At 39.7% G+C, this 17,845-nt stretch overlaps 1 protein-coding gene across 1 annotated transcript in view; it reads right to left on the minus strand.

Moving 5' to 3' along the window:
• Window positions 1-17,845, minus strand: part of CPNE4 (copine 4) — a gene marked incomplete at its 3' end in the record, with an annotated part of 189,730 nt that overhangs the window by 109,856 nt on the left and 62,029 nt on the right. The window contains exon 3 of the mRNA XM_084306945.1: window positions 193-372. Coding sequence (XP_084163071.1) covers window positions 193-372 — 180 coding nt within the window. The remainder of the gene's footprint in view (window positions 1-192; window positions 373-17,845) is intronic.

The following is a 17,845-nucleotide window of genomic DNA, read 5'->3' on the forward strand; positions in this document are numbered from 1 at the left end:
TGGCTGACTTGAAGCTCCACTACACAGCAGTAAATCAAACCAGCAGAAATTCTTAATTATCCTGTTCAAAGCACTGATTAAGAATTTTGTCATGAATGACAAATCTCACCCATTAGTCTTTTAACCAAATGATATATTTCATATACATTGAAAAGATTAGTGACAAGAGAAAAAAACAGCAGTGATACCTACTTGTCCAAGAGTGCACTCCATGCCACCAAGAAAATCTGCCTCCTTCAGCCCATTGTGATTGCTGCTAATGTCGTGGACCTCAAACCTCAACCGTTGAACCTCTTCAAAATAGAAGTCGACTGTGAACAGCTTGGAGAAGACGGGATTTATACAGGTTCGAATCACTTCTGTCCTGTCAACCTGCCAAATGGAAAAGAGGTCGTATGAGTGGCTTCTCGTTCTAGCAGTGATGGACTATAATGAGTCCTTCAAACACAGTTTTGTTCAGTTATCAGGATTGACAGCTGTGACTGTGACCACAGGCACTACCATTTCCCTGGGCAGCCACAGCTGCCTTTTCCAGGTAGGGCTGGCCGTGTGTACAAGGCAAAGACAGCTTCCCCTGCCTCTCCCTTCTAGCACATCTTTGGAAGGGCTTGGTAGGAACACAGGGCACAGCGTACAGCCTCGTTAGCAGGGTGAACAACGACTGCCCCAGCTGGGTATATGAGATCAGACAGAAGGTAGAGCCAGTTGCTGAGCACAAGCAAAGGAACTGTCTTGTGCTGGCTCTGTAAATATTTACGTAAAACCATCTATAAAACAATTCAATTGTGATCAACAGAACCACACTAAGGATGAATTCAACCAGTCAGGAAAAAAAGAGAAAAATCTTATAAATGCTATAAGGATGCAAGTAAGTTTGAACTAAATCCCTACAAGACTTATTACTTCACCAAGTTGGTTTTCTTTTCTTACTAGAACCATTTAAAAACAAACGAGAAGTCTGTGAGCAAAAAGTGATATGATAAAGTTATCATGCCTCAGCAAGTTATCCCCTTTCAGTTTAATCACAATAATTGATCCAAGACATGTTTTTAGCACAACTAAGACACCTGAAGCCAGCATACCTCACCTTGGCTTGGAGATGACTTGCCACATATAGTCTGCTAGTCTATCATTGGATGGCCAAATCTTCTCTACCTGGTTATAATTTGATCACTTTGGAGCATATATTCATATCTTTAGATGCCATTAATTTTACTTAACACAGGTAATAACAACCTTTAGCTCCTTCCCTAATGCTAAGCAATTTTTAACTCAGCATATATACATAAAAAGCCTCCCGGTCACAGCAATATTTCTGCACTTAGATTTAGCAGAGAGATCATGGGAGACAATGAGAAATTTCCTCTCCCTCTATGAAAAATATGGTCTGGGTTTCCCCTAAATTGTCATTGCAAACAACAGTGGCAGAGTGGTATGGGATAACTTGCCCTGTGATTATCTAGGGATAATAACTGTGAAATTAACTATAGAATAACTACAGAATTTACATCTCCAGCAGTACCAATCCATCACTACAGAAGAGCAGCAGAGTGATGCAGTTTTATCAAACTAAGTGAAAAAGCAAGCAAAACCCCAAGAAATTACTCATTTTGGACAACTTACATGACTAAGGAGTAGAGAACTGGATAGATAGCAAACAACTTTTCATAAAAATATATCAATTTTTCCACCTTGCCAAATAGCATTACAAGAATCTGACTGATTATATGCTTCTTACTGCTACCTCCAAGCCAAGCAGTTTACAACTGCTTAAGAAACACCAATGAATCTACATTTTTATTTCCTAAAAAAAAAGTGTTCACTGAGTGTTTTCCAGTTCTCTTAAAATGCAGTTCTTGGGTTTCCTATTTTTGAAGTAGGGCTTTGCTACTTTTCATTATGATGCATTACTGGTGACAGCGAAAGCAATGAAGCAATTTCCTTTTTCTCAGTCTCTTTGCTTTGGTACAAAACAAAAACAAAACCCTGATAATTCTGTAAGATTAAAAGAACTGATCCTAAAATGAAGGAGGACTTGGGCACATCAGTCACAAGACAGGAGGTGGTTGGTGTGCCATGGAAGAGACAAATTAAATTGCTCAGAGGAAGAGTGATGAGATCCTTTGTCTGATTCCTGATCAGGAACATCTGTTGTGCAAAAAATGACAGCCACTTGCTTCACTTTCCAGAGTTTATAACACATTAGCCTTGCTAGTAGTTATCGGCAAGGACACAAAGAGTCAAGTAAATCAAAAGTGGGAAAAAAAATCATCAGTTCCTGGTAGCAGAGATTTATTTTAGTGCTCATGAAAGGTGTCAGATTGACAGCTCTAACCGCTGAAATCCTTTAGTTAATCATCAAACAGGTGCTACCAGTCATCAAACGGATGCAAACCAGTGCTACCAGTGCTGTCTCCTCACACAGCTATGTCAATGTGCTCTGACTATGACAAAACCATCACATAAAGGACAGCAGCCACACTTACAAGCTCAATTCTTAATCTCTTTGCTTAGACTAGGCAAAAATGATGGTTCTGATAACAACGATGCAAAGCATAATAAGAATAATGTAAGTGGGAAAGGATTTTAGATACCTTACTTCAGGTGCTAGGACTATTTCAAAAAATTTTTGATCTCTACTTGGTATTAAAGTGGCTTGAATTCTCTCTAACTGATACAACATGAAATATTCACTACTTCAGGTGTCCAGTCAGTTGAATGGGATGTCCTGAGATCTCTTCTAAGTAGAAAGGGATTTGATCCATTCAGTCATTTCATGAAACACTGAAGCAAGAGATCACATATTTAAAACATTTAAATGATCTGTTTTAAACTTCTCTGTATAACCACTGTAATCCCCTAAATTCATTCCTTGTAGGCCTATAAAATGCTAATTTAATGGCAACCAAATCATTTAAATTGTTTAACTGGTGTGGTAGCTCTCCTCAGGCAGTGACTAAAGTTTTTCTGTCATTGTTTCTCCTCATCTCTGGCACGCTGCTGCTGTGATATGGGGAAACTCCACTGTGAAATGCAGATTTATACTTATGCTCAGCACCGGTTAAATCTGTGACTGCTCAATGGAGTGAAGTACCTGAAAATGGAGGCATGGGTCTGGACACAGTGACATTAAGAATTTCAGTCTCACACAGCAGTAGGACACTGCTTGCTTCTTCCAGCCTGTGACTGACTGACAGCCTTCCCTTGACAGACACTGTACTGAAATAAAGCCATTCCACTGAGTCTCCCCAGTCTTCCCACATTATTGAGATGATACATCAAGCCAGCATGTCAGATCGCTGGATTACGTGAGAAAAATCTATATCGAAAGAAGCAATGCCAACAGCTCCACAATGATAGAAAACTCTTCATGCTCCTCTCAGCAGCAAGCAGCGTACAATAGCATTAAGCCCTATTAGTCTGCCCTGTTCCCAGTCTGCTTTGTCAGCAGTATTTCAGTTACTCTGTGCTTTGCCTAGAAAGTCTAACACAGTCCTTAGTACAAGAAGTCCGGCTCCATTCCCTCGCTTTGACTACTGTGCTGCAGGGCCGAGCACCAGCAGCCAGCCGGTATGATTCATGCTGGAGAAGCAAAGGGTGAGCACAGAAACTCAGTAAATTCACTTAAAGTGAAATCTGGAGATACGCTTCAGAGAGATATGCTAACCCTGAGCACAAGTCCAGCTGACAAGACATCAACCAGCAGCTGACAAGACATCGCCTGCATGCCAAAACAGAACGATGAACACCATCAACCATATTAAATTTCCATTACTTTTGTTAAAGAGAGCTTTTAAGTCCAACAATAGGATGCTACAAACAAGCAGCACTTAAACTTTTTCTCCTGTTACAGAAAACACCGAACTCTAGGGCAACCTAACCCTGAGGGCAGGTGGATTTCTCAGGACACAGGCAAGGGTCAAGCCCATAGCTATTGGATTTGTTGACACCTGACGTTTGAGCCATCTGCTATTTCGGGACTTTGCTGGAACAGGGAATTTCTCCCATTCATTAAAGCAGGATGATTTTTCAGAAGAAAGAATGGACAGCCACATGCACCTTTGAGCTGTGTCATCAGCTAAAACTGACCTTAAAAAGAGCAGTGCTTCAGCTGCCACCAGGATCTGAACATCTGCTTCGTGGTACGGCTTTAGCAGCACATTCCCTTCAAGGACAATTTATACAGAAAAAAGGACTTGCATCTTCCCCTCCCAGGATGGACTCACGCTGCTTTCCCTCTTCATCTCTTTAGGCCCTTGTCACTCCACAGAAGGCGGCACCCTGCTGACTAGCTAGGATTACTTGGCAGGCCCATCTGGATGCAGCCACCCTGTGAGCTTCCCCTTAGGGAACTGTGAATGACATACAAACACCAAAGTAGGCCTCCACAGCATAAAGCTCCATCTCAGTAGAACGAAATAAAATATTGAAAAGGACTTCTAGGACCAGAAGACCTTTTCCCACCCCAAACTTTGGAGGTTAGATTAGGTTATTGCAGGCATTGCAGCCAACAGAATCAAACAGGCATCCCTAACCTTCTTACTATTTCTCCTCTGTTTCTTCAGGTTAATCTTATTTACCTCACCAGGCTTTGCTTTGGGCCTTCTGAATCCTCCCATCAAATCCAGAGGAAGCTGGAAGCTAGGTCTGAAAGCTTTCTCTCAGTATTATTTGCTGTGGACGGACAGAAGTGTTTGCCTGGTTTCCCATCTACCTGCCATCACAGCTAAAGAACTACAAAATTGCCTTTGCAGTCAGACAACATCAGATTAAAGAAAACTCAAAGGACGGATGAACAAATAATAAATTTCAGGCTTCTCATGCTGTTTGCAACTTTTCCTCTGTGAGCTACAGAAAAGCAGGGAGCTCTGTAAAACTGTGATCAACTTGGTAACTTCAATGAGGAAAAAAATCTTCATCCTTGCTGTAATTTCACTGATGGAAGCAGTGTCGTGGTTAAAGCAGAGGCTGAGGATCTCCTCTCCATTTTCTACCTTCAGTTGAAAACCGAAGTAAAGGAGAAAAAGCCAGCCTGAGGGGATATTTTTTTTTTCTATCAAAATCAGATGAAGTATAAGCTATTACATACACAAGGATGAACAAGGATCAGACAGAAGTTCACTCTGGTGAAGTTCACCTAGTATGTAAGGCTTAAAAATGACCATAAACACAGCTTTCCTATTGTGCCATTGGGAACCAGGGAAATGGAGAGTTATCTAGGACCTGAAGCTCTCTGCCTCAAGGCTCTGCATGAGCATTTAGCACAGGCCAGCTCTGTGGAGGACTCACTCATCCTGGACAGATAGAGTGGAGAACAAATAGATACCAGCTATTTCTTGTAAACACGTAACTAGGACAACCTCCCCCCAAATTTTGGGTAGCTGTAACTTGATATATTTGAGGGAACAACTTTGAGCAGCCAAGAGTCAACGGGCTGTGCAGAATTCATCCTATTCTCATCAAAAGGAGATTGTGAAATTTTGATTGCTCATGAAAAAGCATGGGAATGCTATAGCCGGTAATGATATGGCAGCCTAATGAGCTAACAAAAATCTTTGGTCTACAGAACCACGATCTTAAAATTTATTCATGTCCTGTATTTCCTTTGGTGTTTTTTCTTAATTTAAACAAACAAACAAACAAACAAAAACAAAAAACAAAAATTAAAAAAAAAAATAATAAAAAAAAAAACATAGTCGAAAAGCCATAAACATGTAAATTCCACTAGAGTGTGGGTTCAGCTGTTTAGCCAAAGCACACTCTTTGTGGCTGTTATTTCAGCAAGCTCTTATACCAAAAAAATAAATTTACCATTCCCCACACATTTTATAGACCAACAAGGGAAAAACAAGAGGCTGTATTTTCAGTAGAAGCCATTATAAAATGCTGATTAAATCCTGAAAAATCACATTTGTCAGCTGAGATGACAAAATGTACAGAGGTGAAGGGCTAGCATTATTTTTAGGTCATCTGAATTTTAAGAAGACTGAAAATTTCCATGATACAGTACCTTACATGAAAATTTGATATCAAGCAGAAAGCAATTTACACTTTGCTTGGCAGCTCCTGAGGATGTTATTAATATTTTTTATTATTATTAACATCACTTTCGCACCATCACATCTCTATTCCACAAACAAAAAGTCATCCCAAAGGTCACTATAATTTATAGCCCTTGTTTTCAATTTAATTGATGTTTGAAAACAGTGAAAAGAAACCAGCAGACCTTTAACTCTTTTTAGGTGATGGAGCTCAAAGCTAAGGAAAATCCTGACAACATTGGCAAAATGCTTTTGGCCACAGATTGGCTGGAAGAGAAGCATTTAACATGAATGGTCTGGAAATTATCTGCAAGTATTTTATTTTATTTATGTGATATAAATACTAGATAGCTTATAAACCTCCCAGTCATCACCAGGAAGGCCTGCTGGCAAGCACTGGAAAAATTAAGACATAGGAACAGCCCAGGCCTCAAGGGGCTCCAGTCCCTGAGATGACAGCAGAGAAGCAGCATTGTTTCTTATTTGGAAAGTTCTTTGTTTAGGAAGCCCATTTCTTTGTTCACAACCAATAACTGCCCTCTGCTTAATTCCTTATCTTTCTCGGTTACTTTTTATTGTTCTTAACCAGGAAACTGAGATAATTAATAATGTATATCATGTACAAATTCTTCGAGAAATTCCTGGATGGAGCTTGCTTTATAAAATCATACTTTTGAAAAGAAAAATGTCATTGTTTACAACTGCTTGCATACATTTTTTCTCATCCACCCAGAAACAAAATAATAACTACAATAGCCTAAAAGGCATGCAATATTGCACTAGAGGATCTATACTGATCCCTGGAAGACTACAAGCCAGTATAGATTTCAGAATCTCAGCTGAGCAACCTCAAACTTTGAAGCCTATAAAACCTGTAAAACAATGGGGAATGTGCAGTGCTAACAACCAGTTAATGTTATTCAAGAGCTGAACGCAGAGATAATTTCAAGAGGGATGGGAGTGATGCTACCCAGTATGAAAAAAGCAGGACCTAAACTGGTTGGGAGCCCTTCAGCCAAGGGAATCTCCAATTTTCTGGAATAAAAGAGATCTCTGGGTAGGCTACAAAAGCCCACTTTCTAGGAATTATCATTGGTCTCCTCGGTATGTCTGAGCTTTCTAGGTTGCATGAAGACTGGAAAGTACAATGGTCTCCTTGTTCTTCAGAAAATCTGATACAGGAAACAAAAAGCTAGCACTCACCTAATACATTCATGAAATTCACACCTTCTCTGAAGGCTGTACATACCTAATTTTAGTTTAGGGAGTTAAAGAATGCTAAAGTCTTTTCATCCTAATGTCACAAATTCCAAATCTGGGCCACAGCAATGATTTTTAGTCACCGTATGGAGTGCAATGAAAGCCAACTAATTAAAATTGTTGCTACGTTGGGAGACTTTCATGTAATCCCCCTGGATCGTTGATTGCTTTCATGATAACATTGTTGATTGGACTCCATCTGCATTTGTCAGTCCTGGGATTCCTGTTCTGCCATAGTTCTTCAACAGCTTCAGTTGGATTAGACTGATACAATCTGGGTAGATTGTGACCCATTGTTTCCTACCATCAATATTTAAAAATTACCCTTCCAAGCAATAATAATAATAATAAAGTATTTTTAACACCATATACAAATATTAAATATTAACGTTATCATTAAAGTTAATTAACATCGTATTGATTTTAAGAAAAATATTAAAATGTTAAAGTGTTTAAAATATTAAAAACACTTAAAATATTAAAAAGATAAAATGCCTTGTAAGACAAAAGGAGTAGAAGGCTAATTTGTCCTAGGACTAAAATGAAAAGTATCTAACATATACACACAGTAATCAACTATGCAAAGCACATGTGGTTAACGCAGGGATGAGTCATAATTGCGGTGTACCAATAAGTATGTAGATGATTAGTTGGTAACCACCTTTCACTTTTCCAGTGAAAGTTTCGTTGGAGCGTGAACTTGGTTTAAACAAAAATTTTGAAGCCTTTGTTTGCTAGCCACATAGTTGCTAGCCCAGAAAATTTTGAAAATAACTCATCTGCTTCTCCTCGACATCAGAGATTCAGACCAAGGTCTCTGCTATGTTTGATTCAGACCAGAAGTGCTAACTTCTGTTCCTTCTTTCACGGGTGATCACCTTAACCACTAGGCTATTAGTTTTTCTGTGTGGTTTCTCTCTTTGTTCTGTTTTCATGTGTTGCATAATTTTCATTTGCATCCTGTGAATTAGGATTTGGCAAAAAACATGGAAGAGCAGAGAATTCCAGCTCTGAACTTTTACCTGAGGACAAACTTAAGTGCAGCAGCTTCTCTGAGCCTAATTGCAGAACGTTTTCAGTATGTAAAATCTGTAAAACATGAAGCTTTTTCTGTCTCTTGACCTTGGGTTACAAAGGACAATACTTCTTGCATTAGCTGCTGCACTGTGAATATTCCAGCCAGTTTTGAAGAGCCAGTTAAAGAACATTTCAGTGAGCCTGAAAAGCATGGTATCTCTTTAGAGTATATCATTAACTCGGTGTAAATTAAGGTCTTTCCAATGAACAATGATTAAGTGGACAGAACACTGAAAGGACTGTGATAATTCAGCAAGATAGTAATAACTGGCTTTTCCAGAAGATTTTTTACATTTTGTTGCATTTAACATGGGAACACCTGTAATTCTGAATTTGTATGTGTAATATCCTGAGCCCTGATAGAGATCAGAAGAACAAATCTGAAGAGAGAATGTCACTTCAGGTATTCAGAAAAGACTGCGGCAAATTCTTCAAGAGACTGTGAATTTCCTGTAAAACAGCATAAGGATTTCGTCCTTCCTTGAGCCAAGGCAGAAGCTGAAGCCTCCAGGAGTGGCTTCCCCCAGGTGCTCAGGCATCTCTGGTCTTTCAGACCCTGTTACCATTGCCCTGGTAAGGCTTCATGCTTAAGTAAGGGGTTTGTGCAAGCCCTTTCACCAGTATGACTGCTTACACCATGAATTGTCCTCACAATTAGCTACAAGCTGTGAGCCAGAGATAACAAAATACCCTCATGGAGATACAAAAATTTAGGCTTACATTTCCAAACTAGTTGCTTTAAAGCCTTGACTTTTACAATGATTGTTATTTTACTTAATTTGAGGTACATTAAATAATTTGTAGTGTAATATCGGTCTGTTGAGATGAAACTGGCACTCCCCAAAGAGAGCTACTGCTTAGCATAAATGCTATACCAGAACTTTAATGCTCTTCACGTGCTGTGGGGACATTTTCATATAGGACCCTCTGCTGTGATCATAGTATCAGTAACAGGTGATTTTCCCAAAGCTGCCCAAAGGACCCTCCTTGTCTATCTCTGAAATCATTTCTTCCCACTCCAGAAGTGTTTTGGGCAGACTTCTGTTAAATGTGAATTGCCACTGTCCCTCTGGTTTTAATGCTGTCTGCCAAATACGGCAAATTACTACAGCTCAGGAGCTACCTTTCTGTATTAACATCCATCTTAAATGGATGCACATGACTTAAAGTCAAAGTTTAAAAAAAATATTGAGGAGCTCCATGGAGACTCCAGCTGGTCTCCTTGAGTTTTCATCCACTGAAACCATACTTATAATGCTTCCAGTTTGCTTATGTCAGTGCACAGTCTTGACAGAGATATAAATATATAGATGTCATTGATTCTATGATTTAAATATAAATCTCTATCAAAACCAAACCTTTCTGTCACCTGGACAAAGTCTACTGCTTGCAGAATGTAAGACCAGAGAGATGCATCAGGAGCAGAAGCTAGGCCAGACAGTACTTCTCTAACAGGGAATGCGTGGCACCTCTGAGCCCTGGGCTCCCAGCCCCGCTGTCTCCTCTCTCCTGCTGGCACAGGCTCTCCCATCCCTGTAGGGGTGTCCAGCCATCTCCCTGAGGCTGCCTTTGCACAAAGCCAGCAGCTGCAGGAGACAATATTCTGAAGACCATTCCTTCCAGCATGACCGTGGCCATGGACTGAGGTGTGTCTTGGAGCTGGCAGCAGTAAGAGGGCCGCGCTCTCGCCTGTACCAGTTTAGCTCCTGCAGAGTCATTAAATTGAAACAAGCAATGATTATGCTACTCCTGCTAGAGGGTTCAGACAGTAAATGGAATTACTCACATCAAAACCCTTTATCTTACTCTGCCATCTACCTTACTCTGGTAAGGCCTCCAAAGCCGTAACAATCATGTAACATGGACAGCTATCCAAACTCTGGAAATAAAGAGTGCTGCTTCTGAGGTAGCCAACACATCCTGACTCAACCACAAGCCCTGCAGAAGGACCTCACAGAGATGTCCTGGTGGCAGGAGATATCCACATGCTGTGCTCCCTGCGTATGTAACAAGCACTCAGCGAACATCAACACAAGTGGGTGATGACCTGCATCGGTTCATGGGATAAGGTGCTGAGACCCACTCAAATGCAATTTCATTGGCATAAAGTAAGTTTTTCATCCAAAGCTCTAGGATGCTACCTCAAAGCTGAGCCCTGAAGCCTGGATGCTAAATCTTCCTTTACATTATATTCCACATACAGCCTGGATGTTCAAATGCTGTGAAAATTGCCATTTATTATTACCCAACCTTCTTCTTAGGTCTAGTGTTTCAATTCAATCTTCTTTCAATTCGCATGTCCCGACGGACACGGACATTTTGTAGAGGACAAGACTGGTTCTTCAAAGAGGCAACAAAAATATTTATATATCATACCATCTAGCTTCACTTTCCATTAGCCATAGCATGCGAGCAGGCAGTGCGGTGCCTGACAGGGGGCTGAAAGTCAGTGCATTATGCAGCCATTTGAAAGCTCATTTTCAGCCATATATTCTCCACACAGTTTCCCCTCACTTAGAAAGTGAGCCCTGGGAATACAGGTCTTCACTGACAGCTTCAATTTCATTGTTATCTGATTGCTCATTTTCAGTCTGCTGGTAGGGAGATACAAAGTTTTGTTGGTTATTTTCGTGCAAGAAGGGACAGCTTTTTATCAAGGAATGTATGCATTACTTAACTGCTTTTCCCCATAGAGGTGGTATTTTAATGTTTCCTGATCAGCTAAGTTTTAAGTTCTTTAGTTTCAAAGTAAATTTTGATTTTTTTTTTCTTTTTTCAATTCACAATGCAACGCAGGTCCTTGCCTGAATGACAGCAACAAAAAATGCTACAACAAGACTGGCTCAGAGAATATGATTTTAAATCTGCCAGGTATCTGGAAGTCTCTTTCACTTTTTCTTTCTTTCTTTTTTTTTTCCAAATACAATTGCTAAGGAGTCCTCAGTTCATTGCCAGAATAGTGGAACACAACTAGACTCTGCTGCAGCGTTGGGCTACAAAGAAATGAATTAAAGCATGCTCCTATCTGGATGCAAAGTATTTATTTGCTAATTCCACCCTTCATTATTCCAAAACTGAGTTCCAGAATTAATCTACACTATTCCCACCTTTAGGTACTTGCACCCTGGTCAAATGGTTTCCACAGCAATTAAATACATGTTTCTTCTTCACTTGCTGTCTTGGAGGAAAAGAGATTTACTAGAATTTGGACAACTGTGTTGCAGTGCCAGCACTTTCATACAGAAATGCAGATGCTTGCTGCTGTTGAGCAGCAATTAAGCCTGCAAAGAGGCCTTTAGAAGAGCATGTGACTGCCCAAAATTGGCCAGAAGGAGAGAAATCTGGCATCATAGCATTTCTCGTGAAACTGTAGGTAACTGAGGACAGGGAAGAATAAAGCGAAGGGAAGATCCTTTGCTCACTGAGTATCAGTGGGACAACATTATACCAAGTAGGAAATCTACACTGCTTCAGTAATTTGCTCTTTAATTAACTGACTATAAATAGTGATTTGGTAATTTATTTATACTGAGAAAGATCTCCTGCCTCATACGCTCAGGTAAGTTAAGCATAACTAATATGGATTCTCATATGGGTTAATGAATTATGTCAATTGATACAGGCCTAGTCAAGTTGTTAGTTTAAGAAATTCATTTGCTAATGAAGTGCTCATAATTAAAGATTTATTAACTTTTAATGTTGCAATTCAACTGCTAAATCAATTATATCATTGAGGTATTAGCAGCAGGAAGGCAATGCACTACTACTAAAGATACACACTGCTTTATCAAGCTTTCCTGAATTCCCATACCAAAAGTAACCATTTAAAAGGTCTATTAAACCAACTCCTGTCTTCCCACAAAACTGGGGAACTTAGGCCGTGTGCTAGGGTGGCTGCCAAGAAAAATAACAGATTTCTTGTGACTCCTGTCCATGATAAGCACCTCTCATTCTTTCTTTTATTTTACACACACATCTTAAAAAACAAAAAACTTGTCCAGGGGGTTGCCATTTGCTGAAATTATAGCAGCCCAAAGGCCTGATCCGTTACCTAGGAACATTAGTGGAATCCTTTCTGTGAGCTATCACACATTAAAAAAAAAAAAAAAAAAAAAAAAAAACACACCAGGGTAATAGAATGTGGCATTATTTGTTTTTCAGCCCAATTACACCCATATGCACATATTCTAGCATGTAATAGCACACAACGAACCGATGAGAAACTGTGAGCAAATGTAGCTGAACTATGTAACAGTTTTGCAGAGAGCATCCTATCAGATTCCCAACTCAGGGTCTGCTGGGTTTGCACTAGTCTTGAACGATCTCAGTGAGTGCTGGTTCCTGTATTTATTTAGGAATATCTATTTCAAAGAGATTTCTAAAAAAAATACAAAACACAACAAAACAAATCTTGTAATCAAGCCCGATGCTACCCGCAGATATACAAGCTTAACCTGAGATGACCACAATTTTCCCTTCCTTGAAAATGACTGCAGTCAGGGACCTATTACATACAGGAACCATTTTTTACTAAATCTGACTTGCTCACACAACCACTTTGAGCAGCAAGTAGCTGCTTGCTCTAATGGCTGCAGGCCCTCTTGGAAAGCATTGTGTCTTTCAGTTGCTCTCAAACAATATGCCTGACATGCCCACATACACCAGACAGACACAGCACATATACACGTCAATCCCTTTTATATTCAGAGATGGATTTATAAAATTATTTGGTATATACATAGTTGTGAAGAAGGCATAAATGAGCAGAGCACACCAAATCCAGCCTTTGTATGCTTGTCGGCAACAGCAGGTATGCTATGCTTTGACTTTTTAACTACTGAACACAGGATTTTATCATAAATGACAAGTGTTAGTGTTGTAGGTACTACCATTAAGTAAAAGCAGTGCAAGTATCCACTCGTATTTCCTGCTATAATACTCTGTATATTGTAAATACATGTTTATTGGTATAAGTTATAAATACCCCATATTCAATATTATGCTAATAACTATATTACTCTAGAGTTGGAATTTGCAAGGCAGTTGGGAGCCTAAATCCTCCAAGTCCCTCAAAAGTTTTAGCACCATGTTATTTGAGATGATAAGGACAGAAAAATTAGGAAGTTCCCTTTGTGCACAGCAGAGCTTTGAGCTCAGAAGGGAGGTTTTCTTTGTCTGTGATTCTTCAGCAGCTGATTTTCTGCTTTATCAGGTGCCTTACCAGATACAAGGCAACAAACACACAGAATTATGTCATTTCTTAGGAAAATAACTGAATGTCTTCAAAAATTCATTGTCTGTAAAAGGAAGAAAAACAATTCAGCACTTATGCCTGCATTTGCAAGAGCACCCTAATTATATCAATTAATTAAATACACCATTCCATTCCAGAGGGTATTTTCATTATTTTTCATTCAAGAGAGAAGATTCTAACATTATTCAGTTTTTACAGTGCTTCCTCAATTTTTTTTTTCCCCAAACTTCATTTTACTACCAAGTCATTATAATTAAACAATTTCCCATCTCTGCAGGCTCTCCCTTTATTTCCTAACTAATCTCATTGTCCTTCAGATCCTGTCAGTCAGAGCTATTATTTCATCCTGCTTTATAGCAGGCTTCAGATGTGCCATACAGAGGCAAATCAGGCCCCGGACCAGCAACAAGCTAATTAAACCTTTACTTACTAACTCAGTCTGAAAAGGTGGTAATAATTCCATGGCTCAAAGAAAACTCACTTCAAGGCTTTCCTTTCTTATTTAGGTGGTAAGCTTAAGAAAATACAGGTCTAATAGCATGAAGAGATGAACCTAAGACAAGGTATATTCAATCAAGGTGAAATTATACCTTCCAATTTTTCTTCATCCCCTTACATTACTGCACACAATATGGGAAAGGGAGTTGGGGATTTACACACCAAGTACAAAGGGTACGTAAAAGATCACTGACGACTTCAAAGAAGAGCCATTTCCTGATGCCGGATCTGTATATTCCACGATGAGACAGTTCAGCCCCGGCACTATATGGTTTTAACTTACTGCCAAAGAGATAATAGCATACAGAGCACACAGTCCTGTAAAAGGAAATCCCAAGGTTGTCCACAGCTCTCACACTTCCCCTTCCCCTGGCTGCAATGCCACCTGCCTCAGGGGACCAGGGTGATGGAGCTTCTTTAATTAATCACTAAGTAATTCATGGGCCACCTTGCCTTTGTGCATAGGGTGGGGAAAAGTAATTTTGCCAACACTGATGAAATGCTGCGAGCTGCCTCTGGGATGGAACACATCACTGAGAGACGTTTTGGCTAAAATGTCCTGCATTTTGTCCACTTAAAAAAAAAAAAAAAAAAAAGTCAAATGCAACTAAATATGAACAAATATTTTCTTGTCCCAAGAGGCTGCTGTACTCGAATCACAAAGAAATACTACATTTGGCAGTAAGGTTCTCCATGCTTCACCTTTCAGGGAAACTAAACCTGCAACAAGCAAAACAAAGCTCTAAATGGATTTCAGCTCTCTCATGGTGTATCTGAGGTCTTTGCATGATGCCAGTGATTTTGAAGTCAACAAAACTCTAATATGCATTTTCATGTCTTGCTAAACAATGGAAATGGAAAACAATGGAAATCAGAAGCACTGCTATTATGTATCTGCATTGTGAAATGCATTCAAGGTTTTTGCATAAAACAGATGTTTTCTAAACTGGCCCTTCTGCATAGTAATATGCTAATGTATTTTAGTCATACCGTTTTTCTACTGATATATTCAGAAAACATACCCAATGCTTCCATCCAAAAACAATTTCAATACCTGCTCTCAACATATCCCTTCTAAAATTCCCATTGACAAGCCTTCTTTTCAATATCTTCTCTGTGCATCATGGCATTTTTGAAGTGAAAATGAGAACTGTAAATAATGCTGGGTGAAAGTTTATCTTTAGACCTGAATGACTAAAGAAAATTGTTACTGTTTTGAAGGTTTAAGGCAGAAGAGGAAACACAGAATTGCATTCTCTTCCCATTTAGAAGAGAGTTACAGCAATACACTTACGCATCTTCACTGAGACGTGCTCTTGCTCCACCAGGCTGCCATCTATCTAACTAAGACTGGCATTATGTACTCTCAGGTCCAGTGTAGCAGAACCTTTAGCACTTTCCAAAGACTGACAAAGTAATAAATAAATAAATCTCTCCCTGTAGTGATCAAATATGAAAGTAATCTTGGCTGAACCACACAGTGGAACACAGGAGCTTGTGTATATCCTAAGAGTATTGTCTGTGCTTAGGTCTCAGTGTCAGAGCCCCGAACACTGATTCTGTCCCTGATGGGGCACTGGTAGCTTGCTGCATGTGTGCAAGAAGTCCTGTCTGTCATCCCTTACCTCTCAATCTGTTGTGTGCTCAGAGCTCCATCTGCCAACCCTGAAACACACTTCAACATACCGAATGACTTACTCCAACATGGCACTTCAGCTGAGGTTGTTGAGCCGAGTCTCCTTGCATACTGAGATACAAGTACAGCATCCACATGCTGCTAGGCTGAAGCAACTGCATTAATGGTCTAGCAGAGTGGCATACCGTGAAATGAGGAGAAGACAGGTGATTAGCTAGCATGGCTAGGGAGGAATAAAGGCTAGGGAAAAGTGACAGCAGGAAGATGAAGCTCCCACGATACAATCCGGAGTGAAACGTTGTTCATCCCGCTATCTTATTACCATTCTGGAAGAATAAAAAGGCAGCGGTATGAAAGAAAAATTGTCATAGACACACACTGCTCTCTTCAGCTTCAAATAGAGAGAACCAGGTGAAGCTGATAACAACCATGATAAAACATATGTCAATATTGAGATACAACAGAGATGCAACTCGTCTTCAAACAATCTGCATCTCCAGAAGGCCAATTTGTTTTCCATTAAGAGCTACCCTTTCTAATAAATTTCTGCTCTCCTGTTTTTGATAGGGCAACCCTTTTATTTCATCAGAAGAAGGAGAATTCTCAAGGAGAATGCCTTTTTTATCCAGTCATGTTGAAAAATGTGAAGAAAACAGTACAATCAATTAATTATTCACTGAGATTGAGACGCCTGGTCTTTACCCTTCTTCTATTTGTCTACTTCAATTTTCTACCTTAGCTTTTATTTTATAGGTACTAAAGGATGGTTTCACATCTCTCCCAGTTTGAAAGTTTTATTTTGTCTCTAACATCACTTGCTGCATTTGTACAAATCAAATCTCTTAGGACTAAATACATTCAACAATGGCCTTTTATTTCAGGCATCTTTGATTCAGGGCCCATTCACTGAGTTATGTGCAGTCTGATTTTTAGGGCTGCAGAGCTCCCAGGGCTCCATTTGATTCCAGGGAGGATTGCAAGTGCTCAGCACTTTTGAAGGTCACATCCAAACGAGTGAGTGGCAGAACAGCCACAACCCAGCTTGGAGGTTTTTTGCAAGAGCATTCGGCACCTCCAAGGTGTGGGAGCAGAGAGGAAACACAAGCAAAGAGGGTTGCACGGAATTTATCCTGGGAGTTGCACAAATTTCTGCTGGGATACTGCTGAGAGATGATGGGAGGAAGGTAGGCCAGGGAATTAGTAAATGCATGACAAACTTAATTGCAATCATCTTTTCCATTCTTTCCAGTGTCACCAATCCTCTTGATTTTGCTGCAAGCAAGTGAGTTTTGGCACCTCTCATGAGGATCCCAAACGACAAAATACCACTTCTCTTAAAGTTCTTTTCTTCATGTTTTTAGGGAAAAGTAAAAAGAGAGAAAGAAAACATATGGAGAATTATCTAATAAATTGAAAACTGGATGTCAGCAAACAATGAAAAGGAAGGCAACACTTATTTTTCTTAATCTTTTCTAATGATCTTACAAGCTGAAACAGTTGATATGATGGCCTCAAATGTGTGAAGCTGGCCTGGTCGACTTCCATAATCCCTTCTGTAATGAGGTGATTGGTTGGGTCACATGTAGGGAATAAATCCTGGATTTCATTCTTCTAGATTGTGGTATCTGGGGTTTCAATTTGGCATAAACTGCCAGTAAACTGCATCTCACTCGGCGATGTGGCCAACAATATACGTAGGGCTATCACAAAACCATCAGTGAAAAATAAAACACAGAGCTAGCAGTCATTACAGATGCTGAGCCCTGCTAATAAATGTTTATGTATTAGGGACTCTCCATTATAATTCAAATGGACTTAATGCTCGCTACCAACAAATTTGCTGGAAATTGCATGCAACCACCAGGATGCCCTTAGTGATCTAATCCATAGCAGTTTGGTGGTTAATGAACCCTTTGGAATGCAAATCACTTATCTCAATTTCAGAATCAGTTTTGGTGTTGGGAGGGGCAATCTTCTGCTAATCCAGCTCACCATGAGAAAAAGCTGTTTCACTCCATTAACAGCATAAAGATATTGCCGAGAAATCGAAGTGTTGATGTAATACGTGAAGATGTGTAC

This window comes from Netta rufina, assembly GCF_964035555.1.
Source record: "Netta rufina genome assembly, chromosome: 2".
Lineage (NCBI taxonomy): Eukaryota > Metazoa > Chordata > Aves > Anseriformes > Anatidae > Netta > Netta rufina.